A 25182-nucleotide genomic window follows, 5' to 3' on the forward strand; every position below is an offset into this window, starting at 1 on the left:
TATTTATTCCTATCTGTGTATTTCATATTTATTTGTAACTCAATTTATTCCTGTATTTTGTAATCATTTTTTTTTTCTGTATTTATTTGTTGTCGTAAATGAATGCAGGGCTGAAGGGGTTAAAACACAGATGTGTCTTAGTGTTCATTTCTAGTCTGAGATCAGAGCTGTTCTGCTCTCAAGTCGTTCCATCTGCATTCTCCCAACGAACACAGATGGGTGATGATTCAGCTGCAGGAAGAGGCGCAGCGGTGTGCCCAGTCTTTCCTAACTGCCCTGCATTGCACAAGATCACGCCCCCACACGCACATTTCTCCTGTAAAACCACCATCCTCATCCTCCTGTGACCCCTCTGCTCCCTCCTCGCTGCTCATCACAGCCTTAACTCACCTGACACATGCTGCCAGGCGCGGCTTCTACCTGAGGCAGCTTCTTCTGCAGCTTAGTCAGCTGATCAGCAGTATATCTGGTATATCGGTGTGTCATGGTTGAACTGGCCCTCGGTGTTTCTTTCTGTTGCCTTGAGCTGAAGGAAATCTGTGTGTTATTGCAGCTCTGCTGCAGAGTTTATGGTGCAGAGTGGGAGGGAGGCTAAAGGGCTCGCCTCATGTGGTCTTACAACAAGAAAAAACCTGAGAAAGAATTTCCATTGTTTCACTCAGTTGTTTTGGGAGACTGTTATTATTGCATTCATCGCTCTTTCGCTTCACAACTGTAGAAGAATTTTCTTCCATTTTATTGTACATGTAGTGTAATGGTATGAATCAGCTGGAGTTATAACAATAATTATGTATAATTACTTTAGTTTTTTGTTGTTTGAACCTCAAACAACATTAATTTCTCCCTAAAAAAAAATCATCCTTCTGCTCATATCTTTCTTTAAAATCTGTCTTTTAAAAATATGAAATGTCTTTCTGCTTAAGGTTCACACAACAAAGTGAGAAAGAGAAAATGTTCGTTGCCTTTTTCCTTCCTTCAGACAATATTATAAATCATCCGGTAGATGTTTGCCACCTGCTCAGGCAGGTTTATTTCCACGTCTTTCTGCAGACGGCAGGCTGAGAACGGATGAAGTACACAAATACTGGCCTGGTATAAGGACACTCTTATCATCTATTGGTGCAGTTAGTAACAAAATTAGACGATGCTGAGGCTGAATATCTGCAAACCAGAGTTCTGCAGAGTCAGTGAGTCGGTCCCACGTTTGCCTCAGACAGCTGTATTGTTGGCATGAGCGGGTGTGCAGCATGAATCCCGCCCGGCCAGGCGTGTAAAAACCAGATTGTATTGTGGCTCGGCTGTCATTCTGTACAATATGCAGCTTCTCAGGTAATCAGCGGATTCTGTGGAGACTCGTGGCCGGATGGGCGGGAAAAGGCCTTAGCAGGGAGGATGCTGAGACCCAGATATTTACAAAGAAGAGCAAATGTTTGCTTTTTTCCTGTGCAGGTCTTTAATTTCACATCTCTCCTCTTCACTTAAAACATTTTCTCTGCAAACTCTGCTTCCGACGGAAACTGATCAGTAAACATCTGCGTGTTATTAACAGCACACACACGCACCACAGAAACGTTCCAACATGTAACATGTCTCTCTTCTGGCCCGTAGACACGCCCTGCAGCTGAATGTGATCGCCACGCAGCAGCTCCTCAGCCTGGCCCAGCAGATGCACCACCTCGAGGCCTTCATCCACATCTCCACCGCCTATGCAAACTGCAACCGCAAGCACATCGATGAGGTCATCTACCCGCCGCCCGTCGAGCCCAAGAAGCTCATCGAGTCTCTGGAGTGAGTGGATGAAAAGTGCTTTTACTTTCTTCTTCTTCATCAGTATCGCAGTTCAGCTTGACTGATATTTTTTTATGTTTTTCTAACTTGGGTGACATATGCTCCAGTCCATCCTGAAGGTGGAGATCTTTGTGTAAAATCCGCGGCTTAGCTTCCCAGAATGAACCTTATGAGGAGGAGTTTGCTCCTTAGAAAACCTGTTTTGTTAGTTTATTATTGTAGTAATATTCATCTTGGCTGAAGTTGGTTATTTCTTTACATTTATTCATAGTTTGAGATGTAAATAGAAAATGCATGTCTCATAAAGCCATATTTCCTTCCCAGTAGAAGATAAACATCATATCAGGTGTTGAAACAGAGACATTTTATCTTTTCATGGGAAATATGAGCTGATTGGAATCTGATGCAGCAACGTGTAGAAAAAGTTGGAACGGAGGCAACAAACCTCTTTTCCCTCTGACTGCGCTCTCACTCCCACTGCAGGTGGATGGACGACGGCATCGTGCGGGACATCACGCCGCGGCTCATCGGCGAAAGGCCCAACACCTACACCTACACCAAAGCCCTGGCTGAGTACGTGGTGCAGCAGGAGCAAGACAAGCTGAACATTGGCATCATCAGACCCTCCATAGTGGGAGCCAGCTGGAAGGAGCCTTTCCCCGTGAGTCTGCTGAGCAGTTTCCTCTTCTCCCTCCAACTCCGATTGTAAAGCACTGGGACATGTACTGGTTTCTTACTGCTGCTACAAGGCAACACCAGAAGGCGATAAATATTAGTCAACATGACTGACACCCATAAAAAGACAGAGTCAGGATTTCTAGATCATCATTAGTTGTGCTGCGACAGTAAAACGAAAGGAAACAAGATATTGATCGACTTAATCCTGCAAGGGTCGGCTCCCCACTGGTTTTTATCTGAAGTGGCCCAGTTACAGTTAACTGGTAAATATCTCTGCTGTTGGAGTGTTTTCAGACAAATCGTCTTCGGTCGACTCAAGCAGTGGGCAGCAAGGACACGGGGGGGGGGATCTCTGATCTCCTGAAACATCCTCCTGTCAATCATCTGCAGATTGTTTCTGACCAGATCACTGTTGCCTTAATAATCAGAGTTCAGATACATGATGGTATCAGGATGAAGTGATCCTGCTTCCAGCATCCAGCATTGTCCTGACCAGAACACCCCGAGTTCTCATCACGCGTCACACTAAGACCAGAAAGGGGGATTTTCATTGGTTACTTGCTTTTAGTTTTCTGTATACTTCGCTGTATAAGGCATGAGGCTGTCCTCGGAGCGCCTTGTCAGAAACTGATGATAAAACTATTAATTACAGCATTAAATGTGTTTGAGCTACAACTCCTTCATATAAAGCCAAACTCTAAGAAATTATTTAAAGCTTAATTATTTCTCAGACTAAGCTTCAGAGCTGCTGGTGTGTTTGTGGCTCAGAGCTGCTGCTGCATGGAGAAAACAGCAGAGGAAGAAGGGGGAAGTCCTTTTCCGCGTAGCGTCAGGAAATATGGGGCTGTGACGGCAGTTCCTGGCTCCACTCAGCCTGCAGTTGTAAGCTCAGCGTGGCAGCGGCTCTGCGGTGGCCTTGGCAGCCCATGCTAGTGGGCGCTGTGCGGAGATTAGATGGAGACGGCTTATTTACAGCCGGAATGAGCAGAAACGCTGCATCACTTTGTGACTTCACATCTTCTGGAAGTTGTGACTTTACCGACAGAAGAAGCCGACATGAACCCAAAGCTGTGTCTGCCTCCTGAACACCCTCCTGTGCAGCTTATTATTAGACCCAGGATAAGTTTCCCCTGCACCCTCAGTCCCACATGAGAGACTTCAGCAGTCTGTTGGACCAGAACTTCCATCCATATTTAATAGCATCTAATTGAAGAAGACAGTCAGCCTCATGTCTTCTCCCAGCGCCACCACAGGAAGTAACATAACCTCGAGTAGCCACATGTGTGTTGCTTCTACGATCCATAACTGCCTGTTCGGTCTCTCTGAGGGTGTCCTGTGCTCTCTCGCCGCAGGGTTGGATCGACAACTTCAACGGGCCGAGTGGAGTCTTCATAGCTGTGAGTAAACACGCCCCCTTAAACCTGAGAACTCTGAGAGGCGCTGAAGTCTGAAGGTGGTGTTGTTGTGATCAGGCGGGGAAGGGCATCCTGCGCACCATGAGGGCCAACAACGACGCCGTGGCTGATCTGATCCCCGTCGATGTGGTCATCAACCTGACGCTGGCTGCCGGCTGGTACACCGCCGTGCACAGGTGAGCTGAAACGCAAAGCAGTATGCTTCTTTTACGCAAAACAATGAATAAAAACACAAACTGGAGGTTTATATAGATCCTGGTTTTAGGTTTTTTACATACAATAAGATTTGATTTGCTCCCCACTGTAAAGCAAAGTGTGCACAAAGCTTCTCCGCTTTAATCCTGAATTACTTTCATAAATCGTGATAAAATCTTTCAGGATCACAGGATGCATCACACCCAGATGTCTTTTCACTCCTTGCTTTTACATTTTGGATTAAAAAACACGTAAAGAAACCTTTTAAAGTGCTGTTTTTGTTGGTAAGATGCTGCGCCATCATTCATCGCAAGGTTTCTCTTGATTATCAGTTTTCCAGATGATTCTGAATGTAGGATTCAGCTTATGAAACATTTTGCTCTTAGTTTTTCTGTTATATTTATAGATCACTGATAACAATCTCAGATTAGTTTGATCTTTAGATGAAGTTTAGCTTCATTACAGGGAAAGTAGTGAAGGAGGTTGTTAAGTCCGTTTCCAAGCAGTCTGAGGAAAACAGCATCTGTCTGCAGATGTAAAGAGTGAAAGAGTCCAACGTCCTGAGAAAGGAGTGAAAACATTGGACAGTAAATAAAATGATATTGTTCATTCTCTTTGTTTAAACAAAGATATTGGTCCTGAGGAAAATCTCATTTAATTAGGGAAACATTGAAAAGTCATTTCCAGCCAGTTTTATTGGCTGATGCATGTCGTGCTGCACTGGATGCTGCAGATAGATGGATGCTGGTTGGACACCATGTTCCAACAGGTCTGCAGCTTCAGCTGGTGGTGCTGGAGGGATTATTTAGGTTGTAGGAGTGAGATGATTGGAGCCCTCAGGGCGGCCTCTGCTAACTCTGTTCGGTTTCTAACTGATCATTTCCTGCCGTGGTGAAAAAGGAAGCAGTGTTCGCTCTGCAGTAAAGACAATGCTTCGCCCCGCGATGCAGGAACACCTGCACAAAAAGTATAAAAGCAAAAAAAATACTCCTTGTGGGAGCATCATCATCCTCAGTCCTGCTGAGAACCTGTGGAGCATCCTTAGAAGGAAGATCTCAGAGGGTGGGGTGGGGGGGGCAGTAGACTTGTAAACAGCATGAGATCCAGTCAGAAACTGTCCGTGCACTTCCAGCGTGCATGTCCAGGTTTAATCTGCGTTGTTAGGGTGATATCAGAGAAAGACTCAGCGTTGACATGGATCCAAACATACTTCACATCCATCATCTTTTACCATTTATTGATCTATAACCGTGATACAGAATCATCTGGAACTCTGCATGTTAAGTGATTGAATGCTTTTCATTACTGACAGGTTTGTTTAATAAAATACAGATTATATCATCTAATATACATCTCTATTATTTACTGTCATTCATTTTGATTTTTAAGTGGAAATGGACAAAAACCATCATTTGGAACATAATACAACATCCTCACTGCGTTTTTATCCTCCACTACTACGCTTTGAAGCATTTTGATACTTACTAGAGGAAAACCAGCTCTTCTAAACTTGTTTAGCTTGTAGGGGTCAGAAAAGTGTTGGTGGTGACGTAACGTACAGGCTGATATATTCTGGCAGTGTGACGACTGATCTCCAGACTCCTCTAACATGTGGTTAGCATTAGCTTCTCTGTCGCCTAATGAGGTCAGTTCATTAGGCCATTACCCATTACAGGGTGATAATACAAAAACAATTCATTTCTTCTTTTTTCAAATGTGCTAAAGGGACAAATAAAGAGTTCAGGTTAAAAAGTTCTACTTTTCTCCCCAGTTCTTCGTAGGATGGGCTTTAAAGGCTAAAATAAGTTGGAAGAAAGAAACACTGTTTGCTCCCTCAGTTTGTTTGTTTGTTGATTTTTACTGATAGCAAATCGACGTACAGGGACTGAGGAACATGGTGCAGCCCCTCCTGCAGCTCAGGCAGCTTCCCATAAAACACAGCAGAGTTTCCTATGAAGTAGTCCAGAAAACCAAAAGGAAAAATGAAGGAGCAATAAAGAGACTGGAAGTATTTTATGTGTTTATCCTGATGTTAAAAAAAAACCCAAAACACATCATTTCCCTTTTAGATCAAGTATTTTTTATTTAATTACTTATTATTGTCATGAAATGAATAAAATGAGTTCTCGTGTGTCTGCAGACGGGTTTGACGGAGGTTGGACCAGGAAGTGTTTTTCTCACTAAAACTGACCGGGTCAGATTTTCCAGACTGAGAACAATGATGTAAAACTGTGGTTTAGTCACTTGTTTTCTCACATGTAAACATGCAAATCTCCTCATGGTGGGATGTTACTAATGTTCACATCAGCCTCGCTTTGTTTTCTGGATCAAAACGGATCAATTAAATGCAACTACAGTTTCATTACATAACATTAATCTGTTATGACCTTCATCTCCTGCTTCTTGCAGACCTAAAACAGCGCTGGTGTACAACTGCACAACGGGCAGCATCAACCCGTTCCACTGGGGAGAGATTGGTAAGTACGCTGGAAACACAAACCGCCGGCGGGGATTTATGAAGCTGTTTTGTCTGCGCCTGCTTTCATCATCACAAATCAATAAGCTGGGAAAGTGACATAATGTTGCTGCTTGGTGGTTTGGCTCCATGTCGGAGGCCGCAGGTGGAGCAAAGATACCACCTACTGGTCACAGCGGTTTCAGTACATACATGTGTTCATGCTGGTTTGATTGGGAAGCTACTTTGTGTTAATAAAGGTTATAGAACAGCCAAACAGCACATGTTGGTTTCCTCCTCTCACTTCACAGTCATTATGAATCAGATTAGTGTGACAAGGTCGTTACTATTCCTTTATATTAGTCCTAAACTGGCAAAATGGGAACAGGCGTTTTCTATTTGCATTTTATTCAATAGATTTATTGTTGATAATGTTTGTTTTTTTTTAAGAAAAACTAGAAAAATTCTAGTTTTAAGCAACAATATTCAACATACAATCTGCTGAAATTCAACAAGCTAAATGTTGGTTATTTTCTGCACCTTTTTATTTCATAACATGTTATATTAACACCAACAAACCTAAAGTTTTATCCTCAGGTGTAGAGTACATGTTTAATTCCTTCATTATTTCATCTCCTCTGAACTGTATGTGATGTATTTAGCTGGAATGAAGCCGTGTGTTTCTCACAAAAGCAGTAGGAATGAAAATAATGACTGAATTTAAAATAAATAAATCATTGTTTCCTTTCGTCTGGCTGAATGTGGAGAGACTCTCAGATTAACGGATGTGCTCCCTTTGGAAATTGCTAGCAGATGGCCTGTGGCAGGATTAGGTCTGATCGCTGCAGCTCCGTGTCAGAGAGGAAGAGATGCGCTCCGCGGTGCCACTGGTCCACATGATGAGATCAGTTATGAAACTGGGGGATGAGAGGAAACAATACACCCCCCCTCCCCCAGGAATCAAATTAAGCTTTAACTTGAAATAATAACAATAGGAGGATGAAGCGGCGCGCTGGGAGCCGGCAGCTTCATATTGTTGGATCTGTGGCAGCCCTCGGAGAGCAGCTCAAGGTTGGCTGAGATGCTCCCAACGAGGCTGCGAGGATCCAGGCCACAGCTGGCTGTCACCTCAGATCTGGTCATCTCAGCCCCTGCAGCCGCCACATGCCTGTTACCATGGAAACAACCCTTACAAGGGCCAGATTGCGTGCTGTGTGTGATGTAATGTCTATAGTCACATGGTTGCCCTCTGCATCAGTGGATGGTCGCTGTTGAATTGTGGGGGGGAAATCACAGCGGGGTTGCTCTCTGCGCGGGTGTCCCGATTAAAGGCTGGTTGTGGTTCCTGGAAATCCACATTCCCAAGTCTGTGTTTACCTTCTGGTTGGTGGATGTCGATGTTCAGAGCACCGTCATCTGACTCAGAGTTTAGCACTGCCTGCTGCTCTTCAGGGATTTCAGACCAGATGTTTTTTTATCATCTGGATTAAAAATATTCTGTCTGCTGGAAGGAAAGTTTATTTTTACAGCAACTTTCAGGTACAAGACAATCCACAGGGCTTTACATAAAACATTAGAAGCACTACAGATGGTGGAAAGAAGCATAAAACACAGCAACAAACATAAAGAAGCATTTATTCATTCATTCATTATCCTAACCGCTTAGTCCAATTAAGGGTCACAGGGAAGCTGGAGCCTATCCCAACAGTCTTAGGGCAAAAGGCAGGGTACACCCTGGACAGCTCGCCAGTCCATCACAGGGACTAATAAAATCATTAACGAAATAAAACTAATTAAGGTTTTCATGCAAATGTCAGGCATAAAGGAAACGTGTTTCACCTGGATGGAAAAGTGTCAACATGAGGTGAATCTCATCTCCATTGTTCCACTGGTTTATAACAGCTTAATGCTGCTTCTCCATGTTCAGTCTGGACTCTGGTCTGGTTTCTGGTCTGGACTCTGGTCTGGTTTCTGGTCTGGACTCTGGTCTGGTTTCTGGTCTGGACTCTGGTCTGGTTTCTGGTCTGGACCCTGGTCTGGACTAGCTGACCTGAGTCTTTAGATCTAAGAGCTCTGCTTGGTTTATATTCTCTGAACATATCACCAACTACAGACAGGTCTGTAACTGGTTAGAGACAGGTCTGTAACTGGTTAGAGACAGGTCTGTAACTGGTTAAGGTCTGTAACTGGTTAGAGACAGGTCTGTAACTGGTTACGGTCTGTAACTGGTTAGAGACAGGTCTGTAACTGGTTACGGTCTGTAACTGGTTAGAGACAGGTCTGTAACTGGTTAGAGACAGGTCTGTAACTGGTTAAGGTCTGTAACTGGTTAGAGACAGGTCTGTAACTGGTTAAGGTCTGTAACTGGTTGGAGACAGGTCTGTAACTGGTTACGGTCTGTAACTGGTTAGAGACAGGTCTGTAACTGGTTACGGTCTGTAACTGGTTAGAGACAGGTCTGTAACTGGTTACGGTCTGTAACTGGTTAGAGACAGGTCTGTAACTGGTTACGGTCTGTAACTGGTTAGAGACAGGTCTGTAACTGGTTAAGGTCTGTAACTGGTTAGAGACAGGTCTGTAACTGGTTACGGTCTGTAACTGGTTAGAGACAGGTCTGTAACTGGTTACGGTCTGTAACTGGTTAGAGACAGGTCTGTAACTGGTTAGAGACAGGTCTGTAACTGGTTACGGTCTGTAACTGGTTAGAGACAGGTCTGTAACTGGTTAGAGACAGGTCTGTAACTGGTTAAGGTCTGTAACTGGTTAGAGACAGGTCTGTAACTGGTTAAGGTCTGTAACTGGTTGGAGACAGGTCTGTAACTGGTTACGGTCTGTAACTGGTTAGAGACAGGTCTGTAACTGGTTACGGTCTGTAACTGGTTAGAGACAGGTCTGTAACTGGTTAGAGACAGGTCTGTAACTGGTTATGGTCTGTAACTGGTTAGAGACAGGTCTGTAACTGGTTAAGGTCTGTAACTGGTTAGAGACAGGTCTGTAACTGGTTACGGTCTGTAACTGGTTAGAGACAGGTCTGTAACTGGTTACGGTCTGTAACTGGTTAGAGACAGGTCTGTAACTGGTTAAGGTCTGTAACTGGTTAGAGACAGGTCTGTAACTGGTTAGAGACAGGTCTGTAACTGGTTATGGTCTGTAACTGGTTAGAGACAGGTCTGTAACTGGTTATGGTCTAACTGGTTAGAGACAGGTCTGTAACTGGTTAGAGACAGGTCTGTAACTGGTTAAGGTCTGTAACTGGTTAGAGACAGGTTGGTTAAGGTCTGTAACTGGTTAGAGACAGGTCTGTAACTGGTTAAGGTCTGTAACTGGTTAGAGACAGGTCTGTAACTGGTTACGGTCTGTAACTGGTTAGAGACAGGTCTGTAACTGGTTAAGGTCTGTAACTGGTTGGAGACAGGTCTGTAACTGGTTACGGTCTGTAACTGGTTAGAGACAGGTCTGTAACTGGTTACGGTCTGTAACTGGTTAGAGACAGGTCTGTAACTGGTTAAGGTCTGTAACTGATTAGAGACAGGTCTGTAACTGGTTACGGTCTGTAACTGGTTAGAGACAGGTCTGTAACTGGTTACGGTCTGTAACTGGTTAGAGACAGGTCTGTAACTGGTTAAGGTCTGTAACTGGTTAGAGACAGGTCTGTAACTGGTTACGGTCTGTAACTGATTAGAGACAGGTCTGTAACTGGTTACGGTCTGTAACTGGTTAGAGACAGGTCTGTAACTGGTTAAGGTCTGTAACTGGTTAGAGACAGGTCTGTAACTGGTTAGAGACAGGTCTGTAACTGGTTAGAGACAGGTCTGTAACTGGTTAAGGTCTGTAACTGGTTAGAGACAGGTCTGTAACTGGTTAGAGACAGGTCTGTAACTGATTAGAGACAGGTCTGTAACTGGTTATGGTCTGTAACTGGTTAGAGACAGGTCTGTAACTGGTTAGAGACAGGTCTGTAACTGATTAGAGACAGGTCTGTAACTGGTTATGGTCTGTAACTGGTTAGAGACAGGTCTGTAACTGGTTAGAGACAGGTCTGTAACTGGTTAAGGTCTGTAACTGGTTAGAGACAGGTCTGTAACTGGTTATGGTCTGTAACTGGTTAGAGACAGGTCTGTAACTGGTTATGGTCTGTAACTGGTTAGAGACAGGTCTGTAACTGGTTAGAGACAGGTCTGTAACTGGTTATGGTCTGTAACTGGTTAGACAGGTCTGTAACTGGTTAGAGACAGGTCTGTAACTGGTTACGGTCTGTAACTGATTAGAGACAGGTCTGTAACTGGTTAAGGTCTGTAACTGGTTAGAGACAGGTCTGTAACTGGTTATGGTCTGTAACTGGTTAGACAGGTCTGTAACTGGTTAAGGTCTGTAACTGGTTAGAGACAGGTCTGTAACTGGTTAGAGACAGGTCTGTAACTGGTTATGGTCTGTAACTGGTTAGAGACAGGTCTGTAACTGGTTAAGGTCTGTAACTGGTTAGACAGGTCTGTAACTGGTTATGGTCTGTAACTGGTTAGAGACAGGTCTGTAACTGGTTAAGGTCTGTAACTGATTAGAGACAGGTCTGTAACTGGTTAAGGTCTGTAACTGGTTAGAGACCAGTTTAAACCAGCATCATGTAAAATGTTTCTACTCTTTAACCAACCCACTCGTCCTCCTCGCTCAGAGCACCACGTGATGTCGTCGTTCAAGAGGAACCCTTTGGAGCAGGCTTTCCGCAGACCCAACGCCAACATCACCTCGAACTACCTGATCAACCAGTACTGGATACTGGTCAGCCACAAGTTCCCGGCCTTCATCTACGACCTCTTCCTCCGTCTGTCTGGACAGAAGCCTCAGTAAGACATGCAGATATGTCAGAGCTAAGGTGTGAGGTAAAGTTCAGCCGTGTTGTAACCTGCCCCCCCCCCCCCCTGCTGTTGCCACAGGATGATGCGCATCTTCAACCGTCTGCACAAGGCCATCAGCCTGCTGGAGTACTTCAGCAGCCAGGACTGGGAGTGGAACTCAGAGAACATGAGCATGCTGATGAGCCAGCTGACCCCTGAGGACCGGAAGGTGGGATTATCAGACTTATCCATCCGGTTGCATTGCTCATGCACCTGTTGGGGGAGGTTGTCTCGGTATCAGAGCAGCAGTTAACACAGACTGTATCCTTTATTTTTAGACCTTTAACTTCGACGTGCGTCAGCTGAACTGGCCTGAGTACATCGAGAATTACTGCATCGGCACCAAGAAGTACGTCCTGAACGAGGACATGTCCGACATTCCCGCCGCCAGGCAGCATCTGAGGAAGTAAGTCAGCAAGGGACCGCAGCGTTAAAGAACCGACCTACCTGTCAGCCTTCTGGATAATCTAGTTATAAGATTAATTATTAATTAGATATATTTTGGATTTTACTGTTTTTTTTTTAGTGTTTCATTGTTAATTTTGTGGCTTGTGACTTTTCATTAATGTTGTCCAAACTTGTGCACACTGTACAGACATTTTCACCGTGTTTTGTTGGATATAATCTGCATTTCTGTGCTTTGATGAGGTGTTTTGTCTCCTGTCCTGCCTCCCAGACTGAGGAATATCCGCTACACCTTCAACACGCTGCTTGTCGTTTTCTTCTGGAGGGTGTTCATCGCCCGCTCCCAGATGGCCAGAAACATCTGGTACTTTGTGGTCAGCCTCTGTTTCAAGTTCCTCTCCTACTTCCGTGCATCCAGCACCTTAACCAACTGAGTCTTCCCCTCTGGCTGGAGCTGGAGACGGCGGTCCTCAGAGAAACATCCGAGACTCGGACACGGTCAGTGTGGACAAGCCGGGCTCTCTGCAGGGGAGGGCTGCAGCTGAGCGAAGCACTCGGAAAGAGGAAAAAAAGGAGGTCTACTAGCCATGACTTGTTTGGAAATCTGTCTTCAGTATCTATCAGTATGAATCAGCAAAATCCCGTCCGAAACAAACAAACCTATCGTCGTTCATTTTTTACCTTCTGTCTTCTTCAGCGGCCAATTAATATATGCAAGAAAAAGCCTTTTGTGTGACGTCCACCACTTTCCCACCTTCTCAAATCTAACTACATCGCCTTGCCTTGTGATTATCTTTTGTTTCATACTTGAAATATGGCCGCGCATCATAGCCGGATCATTTCTACACTGTTTTTAATTTACTGTGAGGATCTCCAGGTCTTTATTACGCAGGCGATTTGGATATCTGTATCATGTCTTGCATTCTGTGTATCTACTGCCTTTTTAAGATGACACTCACTGGTGGTTATCGATCGAGGCCAATCCACAGATCACTGAAACTAGATCTAAAGTCCTAAATCTGGCCACGCAACACAAAAACCGTGAGATCTGCTGTTGAGGTCGCCGCCGGTTTGTCTGAACGTGAACCTTGTTTGTTTGAATGCTCATCCACTTTATGCCTGTTTGTACAGCAGTTTCTACTGAACTAAGTTTACTACTTTTACATCTTTATACTTGCAACGGAGGCGAGGCTGATCGTGTGTTAGACCTTGGCAGTGTAGTATATATAAATAAGAGTACATCAGAGTGAAGTTTATTTATATAACTGAGTACGTACTGTACAATGTTCCACGACAGGTCCTCGCTGAGTTTTATAAAACCACCACCCCCAAAGCCTGAGCACATTTCTCTCCGGGGGCTGAAGTAGGAAGATCACCAGAGAGTATTGCAGTCGTCAGAAATGCCTAATGAAGGATGAAGATGCAGATGATGCTGAAGTCGAGCTCAAATAAAAACTACAAGGAATGGATCTGTTGAGAGAAGTCAGACCTTTTCTGATGGTTTAGACGCTTGGCGTGGAAGTCCTGTTGCCTGGAAGGTTGAGGGATGAGCGCACAGTGGGTAACCATGACTCCCACCATGTACCAACAAAATGAGCTTCAGCATATTTAAAAAAAAAAAAAAAAAAATCTATATTTTTATACAGTAATCTAAAACAGATGGATCCTATTGGCTGTTTTAGGCCAGAAAGAATCTGAGTTCATGTTTTTGGTTAACTGTCAGTACGTGTTAAATGGTCCTTCCTCTTTCAGACATGACAGGGAGACGATCAGAAAACAGATGGTTACCTCGGCGACCTTGATGAAACTCGACTCAAACCAGAAGAAGGCTTTGAAAGAGCAGGAAATGAGCCGTGACGGCATTCAGCAGGAAGCGGTTAAACAGATTTGTTAGGTATGTTCTGTGATGAGCAGCACCTTAAAGTCGTCCCGTAGAAAGATTGATCCCGTGTTTGACAGCGATCCATGAAACTCCAGCTGGAAATAAGCCACTTACAGGCAACTAGAAAAAAGGGAAAACTAATGGACCAAGTACAGAGCCATGAGGGATGCTACGCCTTACAGAAGGGCCCTGTCGGACCCGGCCGGCATCTTTTACCTCGCTTCTGTAACTCCTGTAAATACACACTACCAAAAGACTTGTAGTTACGTTTATTTGTGCTTGTTTTCACTGGACCACAGTGCTTCCGTCAGTCTACCAAAAGTATTATGTGTGGCAACAATGACAACAGCAGCATTGTGTACGCCGTCAAGTTTGACTTAATGAGTCAATACGAGGGACGTTGTTTTAAAACATAAAAAGGGACAAAAATAAATTTTATGCAAAGCTCGTGTGTGGCGTAAGATTCGTCTGGGTTTGTCCCCAACCTGCACGAGGAAGCCGATTCGTCAGGTTGTCCCCAAAGAGCTACAAGGCTGCTCTAACTCTATTGTCCGTGTGGAGTTTTTTGGTCTTTTTGTGTGTTTGTTTGACAACAGAGCGTCATTATAAACCCCAACCTGGAGCAAACAGCAGCTCGAAACCAAGGACGTCTTCATTCTTTCTGGTGTGATTTGCAAACTGTTTGACTTCCTGTGTTCCCTGCTCTGACAACACTTCAAGATTGCTTGGCAAAACTGAAATAAATAAGCAGAAAAAAAAGAAGTGCAGCTGTGCCTTTTGTCCAGTAAATTTGCCATCTGCTACTCTGATTTCAGGTTGTTGCAGGAGGAAAAGAAAAAAAGCTGATTTACTCACAAAAGTGGATTTACTCATTTCCTCTAATGCCATGAAACAACACGGTTATAAGCACGTTTCAGTGTAACAAACATGTAATTAATACAACAGCCATAAACAGCAGCAGTCACAGAGAATAAACCAAACACAATGATGTGCTTTAGTGGAAACAAACATCACAGCTTTAGTCTTTGTTTTTTTTCAGTGTAGGACGTTTTCAGGCGTGGAAGCTACTCTGGAGGTGCGTTGTGGTGATTGTTCAGATTGTTCATCTGGTTGTGTAGCTCCACATCCTGAAACAGATGAGATTTGTCTTTACTGCGCTGGTTTTTAAGCAGAGGTGACGTTCACAGTGAGGATGAGGAACGCACCTCTCTCGGCCTGTAGATGCCCAGTTTGAAGCGGCAGCAGATGATGTTAAAAAAGAAGCCGACGAGGCCGTGAAGCATCCCTGGAAAGGAGAAAGCAAACTGAATGAGCGTGCTTTGATTTTTTCAGAAATAATACAGGAAAACTATAACTTGGTGGATTTTTTTATTTGGACATCTTTAAAAATAGCATGTTTGATGTTCATCAGAGTGTCAGCAGATAGATGATGAAGCCTCTGTTTAAAGCAGCAACATGGGTTTACAACGTTAACACTTCCTTTCTGATATGATGCCGCAGTGACATTCATTGTGTACATTCCTGGAGCCACCGTTACCCAGCAGGTCCTGAGGACAAGAAACTGCACTCCGTCTCAGAGCGTCTTATGTGTCACATGCTAGAAGCTAGACATCAACACGGCGGCCATTTTGGATGCAAACCATGTTTATTTAGCAAAGTAACACAGGAGGATGTTACTGGAGATTTAAAGCTGGGTAGGTAATGTACTCACTTTTTTTTTTTACTCTGGGTGAAGTGGTTCCTCATTCTGATGGTAGTCTGTACGTCTTGTATGCATGAACAATAATATAGTTAGACCCCTCAGTTTACTGTAAATCTATAAAAAGTGACCGATCCAAACGTTTGGACTGAAATAGAGTTGTATTTCTTATAAAAAAGCCTTGGATCACACAAGGAGAAAAACCAGAGAGGGAGGAGTCAAGACAGAGCGCCACTTTCACATCCTGCTAGCTCCCCAACATGACCTACCCCAGCTCTAAGGAAAAAGAGAGCCAACATCAGACTGACTTTTACTGGCTGGAAAGAGCTCAGAGAAGAGACAGGATGCAGGACGGATGCTGATTTAGCCTCGACATCGAAGACAATCTGCTAAAGTTCAGTTAATAGACTTTAAAAGTTTTATACAGAGGTGTCAAACTCCAGTCCTCGAGGAAATCGGGCAGGTTTTTGTTGTTTTCCTGCACCAACATAGTTAATTCAAATGGATCCAGCTGCTTCTTGCCAATATATTTATTAATTTCAGTCAGGTGTGTTGGAGCATGGTGACAAAAACCTGCAGGATACCGAACCCCGAGGACTGGAGTTTGACACTTGTGTTTTATAATGTCCAGACATCTAGTGTCCAAAATGTGTGTTTTGTCATCATGCAAAGACCTGGGGACATTATCTGTACGCAGTAAGTGTTTTGTTTAAATAAGAGTAGAGCTACAGTAGAAGTAGAAGTTTTTACAAGACGAGTTACACAAGGATTCCTAAAGGTTGTTTCCTGAAGGGACATGTCTGCTCTGATGGGAATGGTTGTCTTTTTCCACCATCGTGGAACTATGAATAAGAACGGCACGCCTACTCAGAGGAACACAGCTGTAGAAGCAGCTGGAGTCCGGATGAGGGAGTTTTGATGCAGACATTAGTGTCATTTTCTGCAGGCAGCTGTTGCTGGCCAGTAAAGCTAACGAGTAACGGAGTGATTGTGTCTCTTCTTGGCAACAGTTCATACAAGAGCATTGTAGAAGTTGAATTTCCTGAGATACTGTCAGATAAATCTTGATGACGGGAGTGATGGTTTATCTAAAGAAGAACCCGTTTAACGACAGCTAATTCAGCATCCATCTTCATCCTGTCTCTTCTTCGAGCTCTCTCTAGCCAGTAAAAGTCAGTCTGATGTTGACTGTTTTAACTCTTGTTCTGTCACTTTCTCTAGTGCAAAAGTGACAGAACATGCCCAGTGTGTTGATATCTCACTGCTAGCATAACTCTGCTGTCACATGACGCGGCGTCCAGGAAGAAACAATTGCCGTTTCTCAGCCTCGGGACGCTGCAGCCATGCACACAGTAAATGTCACTGTGTCATCAGAACGAGTCGGAAACATGTCGGGAAGGTATGAAGCTACTTTAAGGTGGCGCTCCTTCATCTGGAACTACAGAAACGCTCATGTGTGTCTGAAATTATAACAATACGTTTTAAAACATTCCCAAATTATGAGAAATGAGTCGTTAAAATGAGAAGAACCAGACATAAACCCTTCCAGCCCAGAATGTTTCATGCTAAAAACAAAAACTAATTTACAATAAAAAGTTTACATCTATAAACAAACTAGTACATTCAGACCAGCTTGGAGACACCATACACCGTGTCCGTAGTGGAGTAAGACGGTAAACGATCAGGCTCAGTGGAGACCAGAGACACTCACACTAACCATGACACAAAGTGGTGGAAATCTTCTGCTTTGTGTTCTCTGACTAAAACATTCATTCTACCTGACATCTCATATTGCTTTAAGATGTTAGAAGTAACATCCAAACTTCAGACTGCTAATCTTCCTCTGCACAGATGCAACCCCATCCAGAAAGGTCAGCTTTTCCTACACTGCTCCTGTTACAGAAAATAAAAACACATTATTGCTTTTACCCGTTGTGGAAAATATCCCCCCGACTATGCCGCACAGTCGCACCAGGAACTGCCACAGCGGCATGTGCTGCTCGCTCACCGTCACCATCAGAGAGCTGGTGTCGTACTTAACAAAGATGCCGGAGACGCCGTGACTGCCGGCGGCGTGGTTGATCACCCGCTCCTGTCGAACACACAGCCGACACAGGACCATCAGCATCATCCGCCTCCATCTATCTGTTCTGTGTTAGCAGTACTCACTCGCTCGGTCACAGAGAACTGGTGCGTATCAGCTGATATCTTGTACGTGTTCAGTTTGGTGGGCACCACCGTGATGAAGTACTGGAACATCTGGTTATCTGTAGCAGAGAAGGATAACATGCAGGAGGAATCTCAAACGCTCAGCTGTGAGCATATCAGGTGAGTTTCAGAGAGAAAAACGTGAAATATTCTTTCAATTCTAAAAGTTTTCTGATAGAAAATCCCTTCAGAGGATCTTAAATCTTAACTCACTGTTATGGGTGATTTTCTCTGTGCCGTCCAGAGGATTTATGATCCCCGGGATCTCCTCACCGAAAGACAAATGGTCTATTCGATGGGAGAAGTTGTACGCTGCAAGGCAAAGATGAGAGGAGCTGGTTCAGCGATGTGTGGGATCACCATGAGGGGTTTTTTTCTATTAACCAGAAAAATACAACTGTTGACCTGTAAAAGCTGGATTTACAAACAGGCAAAGCTTCCTAATGAGCTGCGCAACAAGCAGCATGAATTAATCCTGTTTATTACCTGTGGATTTTTCTTTGCTATCATCTTTTAGGGGGATTAAACAAAGACTTATTTTGCTGCTGCTGCACCGTATGCAGACAGATCCAAAGGTTCTGCAACTCTCCATGTAATTATGAAAGACTACAAACTTTAACTCACACTCATGGCTCACAAACGCTGCTATGTGCGCGTGACCCTGAGGATGATGAATCGGCCTGAAACAGACGCAGCATTAGCAGACTATTACCACTAACTCGTGTCACGATGCCAGTTTTAAGGCTTTTTTAATCATCTAATAAACAGCTTACTTTCCCACGGTGATGTGTAGGTTTCCTGCCACCTTGTTAACGTACACGTGTCCGTGTATCCTGCAGGCATTAAGCGGCTCCGCAGAGGCATCCTCCCTGTAAAAATCAGGATTTATGACACATAATCGGCTAAAAACTGGCTGTAGGTTTGCATGCATGACTGAGACTGACCGAGGTGGAAGAGCAGTCGGAGCACCTTTCAGCAGAGTTTTGTAGAGGACCTCCTGTAGAGCATGCTCCTCTCTCAGCCGGCTCTGGATGAGATGCAGAGTCCTGCAGGACAAAAGAAAAGCTTACAAACTTTCACTTCAGGAGTCAGGGTTGGAAGTCTGTCCTTCTCCAGCATCACGCTGACTTCACCTTTTCCTTTCATTCGCTCTGCAAAGGGATCTTTCAGCCACTAACTTAGCTTACCTTTGCCACAGTCTCTGTTGTGGCGTCAATTCAAAAATAACCTGATCAAACAGAGAGAGGAGATCAATTAAACCTTCACAGTTAAAATGATCTGATGTTTCCAGAAAGGTTTCTCTCACAGGCTCGTACTGCAGGCCACTGGACGTGATCATCGTCTCAGCCAGGTCCAGAATGTCTGCTCCCACATCTGCAAAGACAGAATTCACAAGGAAAGTGTTTTATTCCTGAGTCTACAGACGTGACACAGCGGTGAAGTGACAGAGGAGGAACTCACGCTGGCATTTCATGGCAACTGTGATGTCAACGTTTATTCTTAGTTTACTGAAATCAAGAAAGGAAAAATATTTTTAAACATGCGTAACATATGAAAACGCAAAAAAACACCGTATTAACTTACCTGGAAAAATCCTTGTCCACGGAGTACTCGAACTTCATCCACGTGTCTCGATAAACAAAGAACTCCAAGACAGCCAGAAGCGCCATGGCGCTAAAAGCTAAGAGCGACACTGTGGATGAGAGAGATCAACACAGACGGTTACTCCTCCATCGTCTTAATGTTGGGGTTTTCATTTTTAGATGGATCTCCACCTGTCCCTCCTGACGCAGACGTCTCCACATAGCTCTCCGAAACTTTGGGGAAGGCATCAAGCTCCTTCACCAGGCTCAGAGCTTTCTTTCTGGACAGGCGCCTCATCTTCAGGGTTACGTCTGTTCTCCACGCCCTACAACACAAATAAAACACAGTTTATCAGTGTTTCATGCAAACCAGCTCCTCTGGTTTACACTAGTTTTATCACAATGTAGAAGTTAGCGTGGGAAAACAAGCTCTACTCAACCAATTATCACCTCTACATTAATAATAAGTGTTATCTATAGATGGCAAGAAAAGACTTATTTGGCATTTTTCAACTATTTGTATCAAACTAAATGAAGCTGCTATAACCATGTTACCAAGTACAGTGTCTGCTTTTATACCACGGAAAAAATTATCATCATTTATATATGTATGTATATGGTATATGTATATATATATATATATATATATATATATACACACATACACTATTCACAAAAAGTTAGGGATATTCAGCTTTTGGGTGAAATTTCACAACAAGCCTAAACTGCATTCAAACCTGTACAGGTGAACTTAATGTGATCTTCTCTAAGCTTTTAAATGCACATGTCCAACTGTTAAATGTTTCAATAAATTTTGCACAAGTTGCTGTTCTCTAAGAAGGAGCATAACGGCAAAAATCACGGCAGGTGTGTGATCCTTGAATTGACCAATAAATGTCCTGGTTCAATTAGAGCTGGTGTTTAAACAGTTGTCCTCATCATGCTGTTCACATTTTGACATCATGAGACCAAGACGACACCTAACAATGGAACAACAGTCCCTTGCCATTGCGATGCTTCAAACAGGACGTTCTCAGACAGAAGTGGCCACTGAGCTTGGAGTGTCACAGAGTGTCATCAGCAGGTTGCAACAGAGATATGGAGAGACTGGAAGAGTCACAGAAAGGCCTAGAAGTGGACGTCCTTTGGCCACATCCCGTGCTGATGACCGCTACATTGTGAACACTGCCCTGAGAAACCGGATGATGAATGCCACTCAACTCCAGGCACGTTTAAGAGAGGTGAGAGGCACCCAAGTGTCACGTCAGACCATTCCAAACCGTTTCCATCAGCGTGGTCTGCGTGCTAGACGACCTGCACGGGTACCTGACCACACCACCAGGCACAGGCATCATCGTCTTGCATGGGCCAGGGAGCATTTACGCTGGACGAGGAACCAGTGGGCCTCAGTGCTGTTCTCTGATGAAAGTCGATTCACACTGAGCAGAAATGATGGCCGGCAACGATGTTGGAGACTCAGGGAGAGCGCTATGCATCAGCCACTGTTGTCACCAGGCCAGCTTTTGGTGGTGGCGGTGTTACAGTGTGGGCAGGGGTGTCCACTTGGTACAGAACTGCCCTACACTTTGTGAATGGTACAGTGACAAGCCCATACTACCTGAATAACATCATTAATCCAGTGATTGTGCCCCTACATGAACAGCACAGGCCTAATTTCATCTTCATGGACGACAATGCTCCTGCTCATCGAGGCCGCATCATCAGGGAACGGCTGTTGGAGACTGGTGTACCTCAAATGGAACGGCCTGCACTTTCTCCAGACCTGAATCCCATTGAAAACCTGTGGGATCAGCTGAGCCGTCGTGTAGAGGCTCGAGACCCTGCACCCCAGAACCTCAATGACCTGAGGGCTGCCCTTCAAGAAGAGTGGGATGCCACGCCTCAGCAGGCAATAAGTTGCCTTGTGAACAGCATGAGACGTCGTTGTCAAGCTGTAATTGATGCTCAAGGGCACATGACGAGATATTGAGACGTTCAAATTTTTTGTTGTGGTGTAACTACCATTGTTGTTACCTTTTGTGTTGAATGAATTTTTTGAGATGAGGAAATCAGTAGTGCATCCTTCTACTTAAATGTCTTACTTTTATGATATTATATCACTGTAGCATGAACATATTGCATTTTCCATAAATTTCACCTGAAAGCCAAATATCCCTAACTTTTTGTGAGTAGTGTATATGTGTGTGTATTATATATATATATATATATATATATATATATATATATATATATATATATAAATATATATATATATATATACATATATATAATATAAAAAAACAGAAATGCTGCCTTCAGCATCAGTCTATAAATGCAAACATCACAACTCCAGCAGACACTTGTCTTCGCTGTCAGTGACCTTCTTCCACACAACTGATAGCTTTCTACGCACCGTTTATCATTATTCCTACCTCTTCTGTTGTCTGGTTAGATGTTAAATAGAGCTACAGAGTAGCTGGAAGCCTTACTGGACCCATACTCGAACAGCTGGCTGCTGTTTGAACGACATCTGGGTTTGGACGCAGCACAATCCATGATGCTAAAAAGCAGACTCGCTTTGCTTCCCTTTTGCGTGCGTCGTGACGTATGCGTATGGTAGCGTCACTACGCTAAACGCAATTAGACTCAACAAGCAATTATGCTGTTCTGCCAGGAGATGGCGCTTTAATACTAAAATGTTTAACAATCCGGAAAAAACACTTTAAAATGTCTTGAAATGGGAAATTTGATGGTTACTAATTTAAATTCAACAGTGTTTCATTGTTTAGTCTGTGTGTGTTGATTTAATTAGGGTTCATTTAAGTTATACAACTTTACAGAATGTAAAATCCTATGTTAGATAAGTAAAATGAAAAAGGTCTGGTTGCCACAAATGAATAACAACAAGAATTTATCAGTTGGTGAGAAAAATCCTTTCACAACACGAATAAAAAAAAACATCACTGGTATTAGGCAATAGGTATTTAATTATTCAAGTCCATCATGAAAAAGAAGCCCCCATACAAGCAAATTTAGACAGTTTTCTGCAAGGTGCAACCCCTGAAAAGAAATACCTCATGAAAACTTCACCTAAATTATCTTTAAAATGCCAAATCAGTTCTGGCGCTGCTCTGAGAGAATAGATGTAAATAATGTCAACATAACCCAGAATAGCTTGAGGGGAAAAAGTATAGAGAGAGCTCAAAGCACGCAACATTCCCTGTAAAACATCTGGAGGCAGCGTGATCGTAATGTCCTGCATTGCTTCTAATGACTCTGCATTGCACGTGTTTTTGTCCAATAGGTAACAGAGATAACTGGATGAGTTTTGTAGAGTTGGTCAGTGCTCCATGGACGAACAATGACCCGTAACATCACAAGAAAGCAACCAATGAGTTTCTGAAAATGCAGATGTGAAGCTGAGTTTGTCATTTCATTTCTGCTTGATTTGGCTTCATTTAATTTGCCACTAACAAATCTAAAACTGAGCCTATTTAGTGGTGAAATATTTGTAGTCCAGACTCCGAGAAGTCATTAAATCTGGATAAATTATTTGCATATTCACATTTGATTTATATTTGACTCACCAAAAAGAGTTTAATCACTTAACAGGTTGTAATCAGATAACTTTTGCTCCTTCAGTTGAGATGCTTGTCTTCAACATGTTTTGTAAACAGCTAAATAAAAAAGACAAAACAAACAAAGAATCTTGAATTCTGTCCTGGAAACATCTTTAAAATACGTCTATTACACCTTGTTCTTTATGGAAGTTGCCCACAGCCATCCATCAGCAGTCACACTAACGCAGTCTAAGCAGTGCTAACCTTCACTAACAAGGGATAATTAACTTCCAGGATGAGTGTTTGTGGAGTGCAGCGAATCTGTGCAGCGGGCAGGAAGTTTTACTGCTCACGCTGGACTGAAAGAGGAAAAGCTAATGTGAAGAAAGGGATGCCATGTGATTTTTATCCCTTGGACAAAGTACGTGTTTGCATCCTGGCTGAGAATGCAGCAAAATGCAAAAATGAAAGAAAAACCAAAGAGAATCAGATCTGCAGATGAACCACATGTGTATTCTGTGCCTCTGCATGCAGCAGAGCTGCTTGCCTATGCAGAGCAGCGCAGATGGGCGTGTTGGGGGGATGGGTGCTGTCAGCTCACAGATCAAGCTGTGGGTCGGTGGTCCCATTGCTATTCACCACACTGGCACGTAGGGCATGTCAGACATCCTCCATGGAGACATACTGAGCTGCTCAGGTTGCTGTAAAGTGTGCATTTGTGTAAAAATGAAACGCTGCATTAATCAGCGCTCATGCTCTACATATGGGTGCAAGTATTTAATGCAAAGTACAATTAGCTAGGACATTTATGTGCATGTAATTGAACAAAATCCTGTTTTTTTTCCTCTATTTTAATCCCAAAACACAAATATTTAATAGTTTTGTAACTTCAGCAATTAAATACTTTGATAAACGCTACTTTGGCACTTCAGGATGTTTTTGTGAATATTTTTGTTTTAGAAGATAAAAATTAAATAAAGTTTTTAAAGTAATTTGTAAGAATAAAACAAATAGAAAATGTTCAGTTTATTTTAATGTGACATTCTTTAAAAATATGATTTCATATTGAAAAATTGTTGTTGAAACAAGAACTTCCTCAAAAAATAAGTATGGATCACAGCATAGGTCAGCTTGGCACAGGCCTGGGGCCGAGGAAGTCAAACAAATAGTTTTCATATCAGAAATGTGTTGTATACCAAAGAAAAAGACAGAAGAGGGGCGTGAAGCAATAAGATTGCTACAAAGTTAGGAAAATGTAGTAATTAAATACAAAATGATCCCATAGAGATGTAAAATAACTAAAAGATGTAAAACAAACACAAACCACATAAAGTTAGCACTCAGTTACATTGTAATTTCTGAGATATTTTTAAAAAAATTGTAGAAGCAGCTATTTTGTCATAATTTAAATGTCTTGAAAATGTGCATTAAATCCAAGAAGCTAAATATTTTGCTTTATTTAGTTCAACTCTCAGGTTGTAACATCAACTAAATGTTCTAAATAACACCATTATGTCATTCTTGGAGGAAGGTTTGTGTCTATTGTTGGTGTGCCTACACAGTCGGATGGAAATTAATCATTCGGAAACTGACGTCAGAGGTGGGATTGCCTAGAGTGGCGGAACTCGTGAGCGCTCGGCTCCCCTCGGGTGTTTCCGGATGGTGGGTTAACTCATAGACATCATATATACAGAGACGCCTCATTGAGCGAACCAGAGTCGCCGCCATATTGGATGGGTCTCTGCTTTCGAGTCTTGCTGCAGAGTCAACGTAGTTTCCCCACATAACTGTTTTCTTTGGCACAAAGCGTATATATTACACACAAACAAAACACTTTTCTACATACCTGGTTTATAAATAATGTTAACAAAGAGAATAATCTACTAAATGCAAATTATTAATTTTACTCCTGTCAGGTGTTTATGGAAAAATATGATATTGATGTTTCACAAAGAGTTTTACATGGGAGCATAATTACCTCCGCTAGAAAGTTGTGTTTTTACCGGCTTTTTTGTTTGTCTGTTTGTGTTCAAGATAACTTAAAAAGTTATGGATTGATTTTTATTATATTTTCAGGACTTGTTGGGAATGTGAAAAAGAAGAACTGATTTAATTTTGGTGGTGATCCAGATCACCGTGTGGATCCAGGAACACTCTCTGAGTGTTTTTCTCGGTTACTTTTGAATTGCAAAGTTTTAATACAACACTTTATTTTCAGACTTTGTAAAACTTTGTCTCTATATTGATAAATTAATGAATGTAAATAAAAGAAAGAGTCTGCCGTAGTCAAGAGAAAACCAGCAACTATTCCCGTATTTTGTTCAGCATACAGCTGCAACAACCAGCGAAATATTGAAAGCAGATCGTGTGGAATTACATTTCACAAGGTTGAATAATAATTTATTTGACCAGATAAAAATAG

General features: G+C 42.9%; 2 protein-coding genes across 2 annotated transcripts in view; one reads left to right on the forward strand and one right to left on the reverse strand.

The window, feature by feature from the left end:
• Positions 1-14472, forward strand: part of LOC306773401 (fatty acyl-CoA reductase 1) — a 58290-nt gene extending 43818 nt beyond the window's left edge. The window contains exons 4-12 of the mRNA XM_079263197.1: positions 1609-1788; positions 2272-2449; positions 3819-3863; positions 3939-4057; positions 6486-6553; positions 11201-11372; positions 11463-11592; positions 11702-11829; positions 12100-14472. Of these exons, the coding sequence (XP_079119323.1) occupies positions 1609-1788; positions 2272-2449; positions 3819-3863; positions 3939-4057; positions 6486-6553; positions 11201-11372; positions 11463-11592; positions 11702-11829; positions 12100-12262 (1183 nt within the window). The 3' untranslated portion in view covers positions 12263-14472. The remainder of the gene's footprint in view (positions 1-1608; positions 1789-2271; positions 2450-3818; positions 3864-3938; positions 4058-6485; positions 6554-11200; positions 11373-11462; positions 11593-11701; positions 11830-12099) is intronic.
• Positions 14473-14708: 236 nt separating this feature from the next.
• Positions 14709-21725, reverse strand: LOC306773656 (endoplasmic reticulum-Golgi intermediate compartment protein 2-like). The gene is made up of 14 exons (XM_079263530.1): positions 21633-21725; positions 19393-19526; positions 19202-19310; positions 19079-19125; positions 18924-18991; positions 18805-18845; positions 18562-18663; positions 18391-18486; positions 18242-18297; positions 17831-17929; positions 17579-17676; positions 17339-17501; positions 14916-14995; positions 14709-14837 (listed from the first exon to the last, which is right to left on the reverse strand). The coding sequence occupies exons 2-14, from the start codon at positions 19496-19498 to the stop codon at positions 14775-14777; spliced, it is 1128 nt and encodes a 375-aa protein (XP_079119656.1). The 5' UTR covers positions 19499-19526; positions 21633-21725; the 3' UTR covers positions 14709-14774.
• Between the last annotated feature and the right edge of the window lie 3457 nt (positions 21726-25182).

This window comes from Telmatherina bonti, assembly GCF_933228915.1.
Source record: "Telmatherina bonti genome assembly, chromosome: 23".
NCBI classification, from domain to species: Eukaryota; Metazoa; Chordata; class Actinopteri; order Atheriniformes; family Telmatherinidae; genus Telmatherina; species Telmatherina bonti.

Excerpts from the sequence above, each read along its gene's own strand:
- LOC306773656 (XM_079263530.1), bottom strand. The coding sequence starts at position 19,498 with ATGAGGCGCCTGTCCAGAAAGAAAGCTCTGAGCCTGGTGAAGGAGCTT. Across the intron at positions 19,311-19,392 it reads GTCTGCGTCAGGAGGGACAG|TGTCGCTCTTAGCTTTTAGC; the intron begins GTGGAGATCCAT and ends TCTCATCCACAG. Across the intron at positions 17,502-17,578 it reads AGTTCTCTGTGACCGAGCGA|GAGCGGGTGATCAACCACGC; the intron begins GTGAGTACTGCT and ends TGTGTTCGACAG.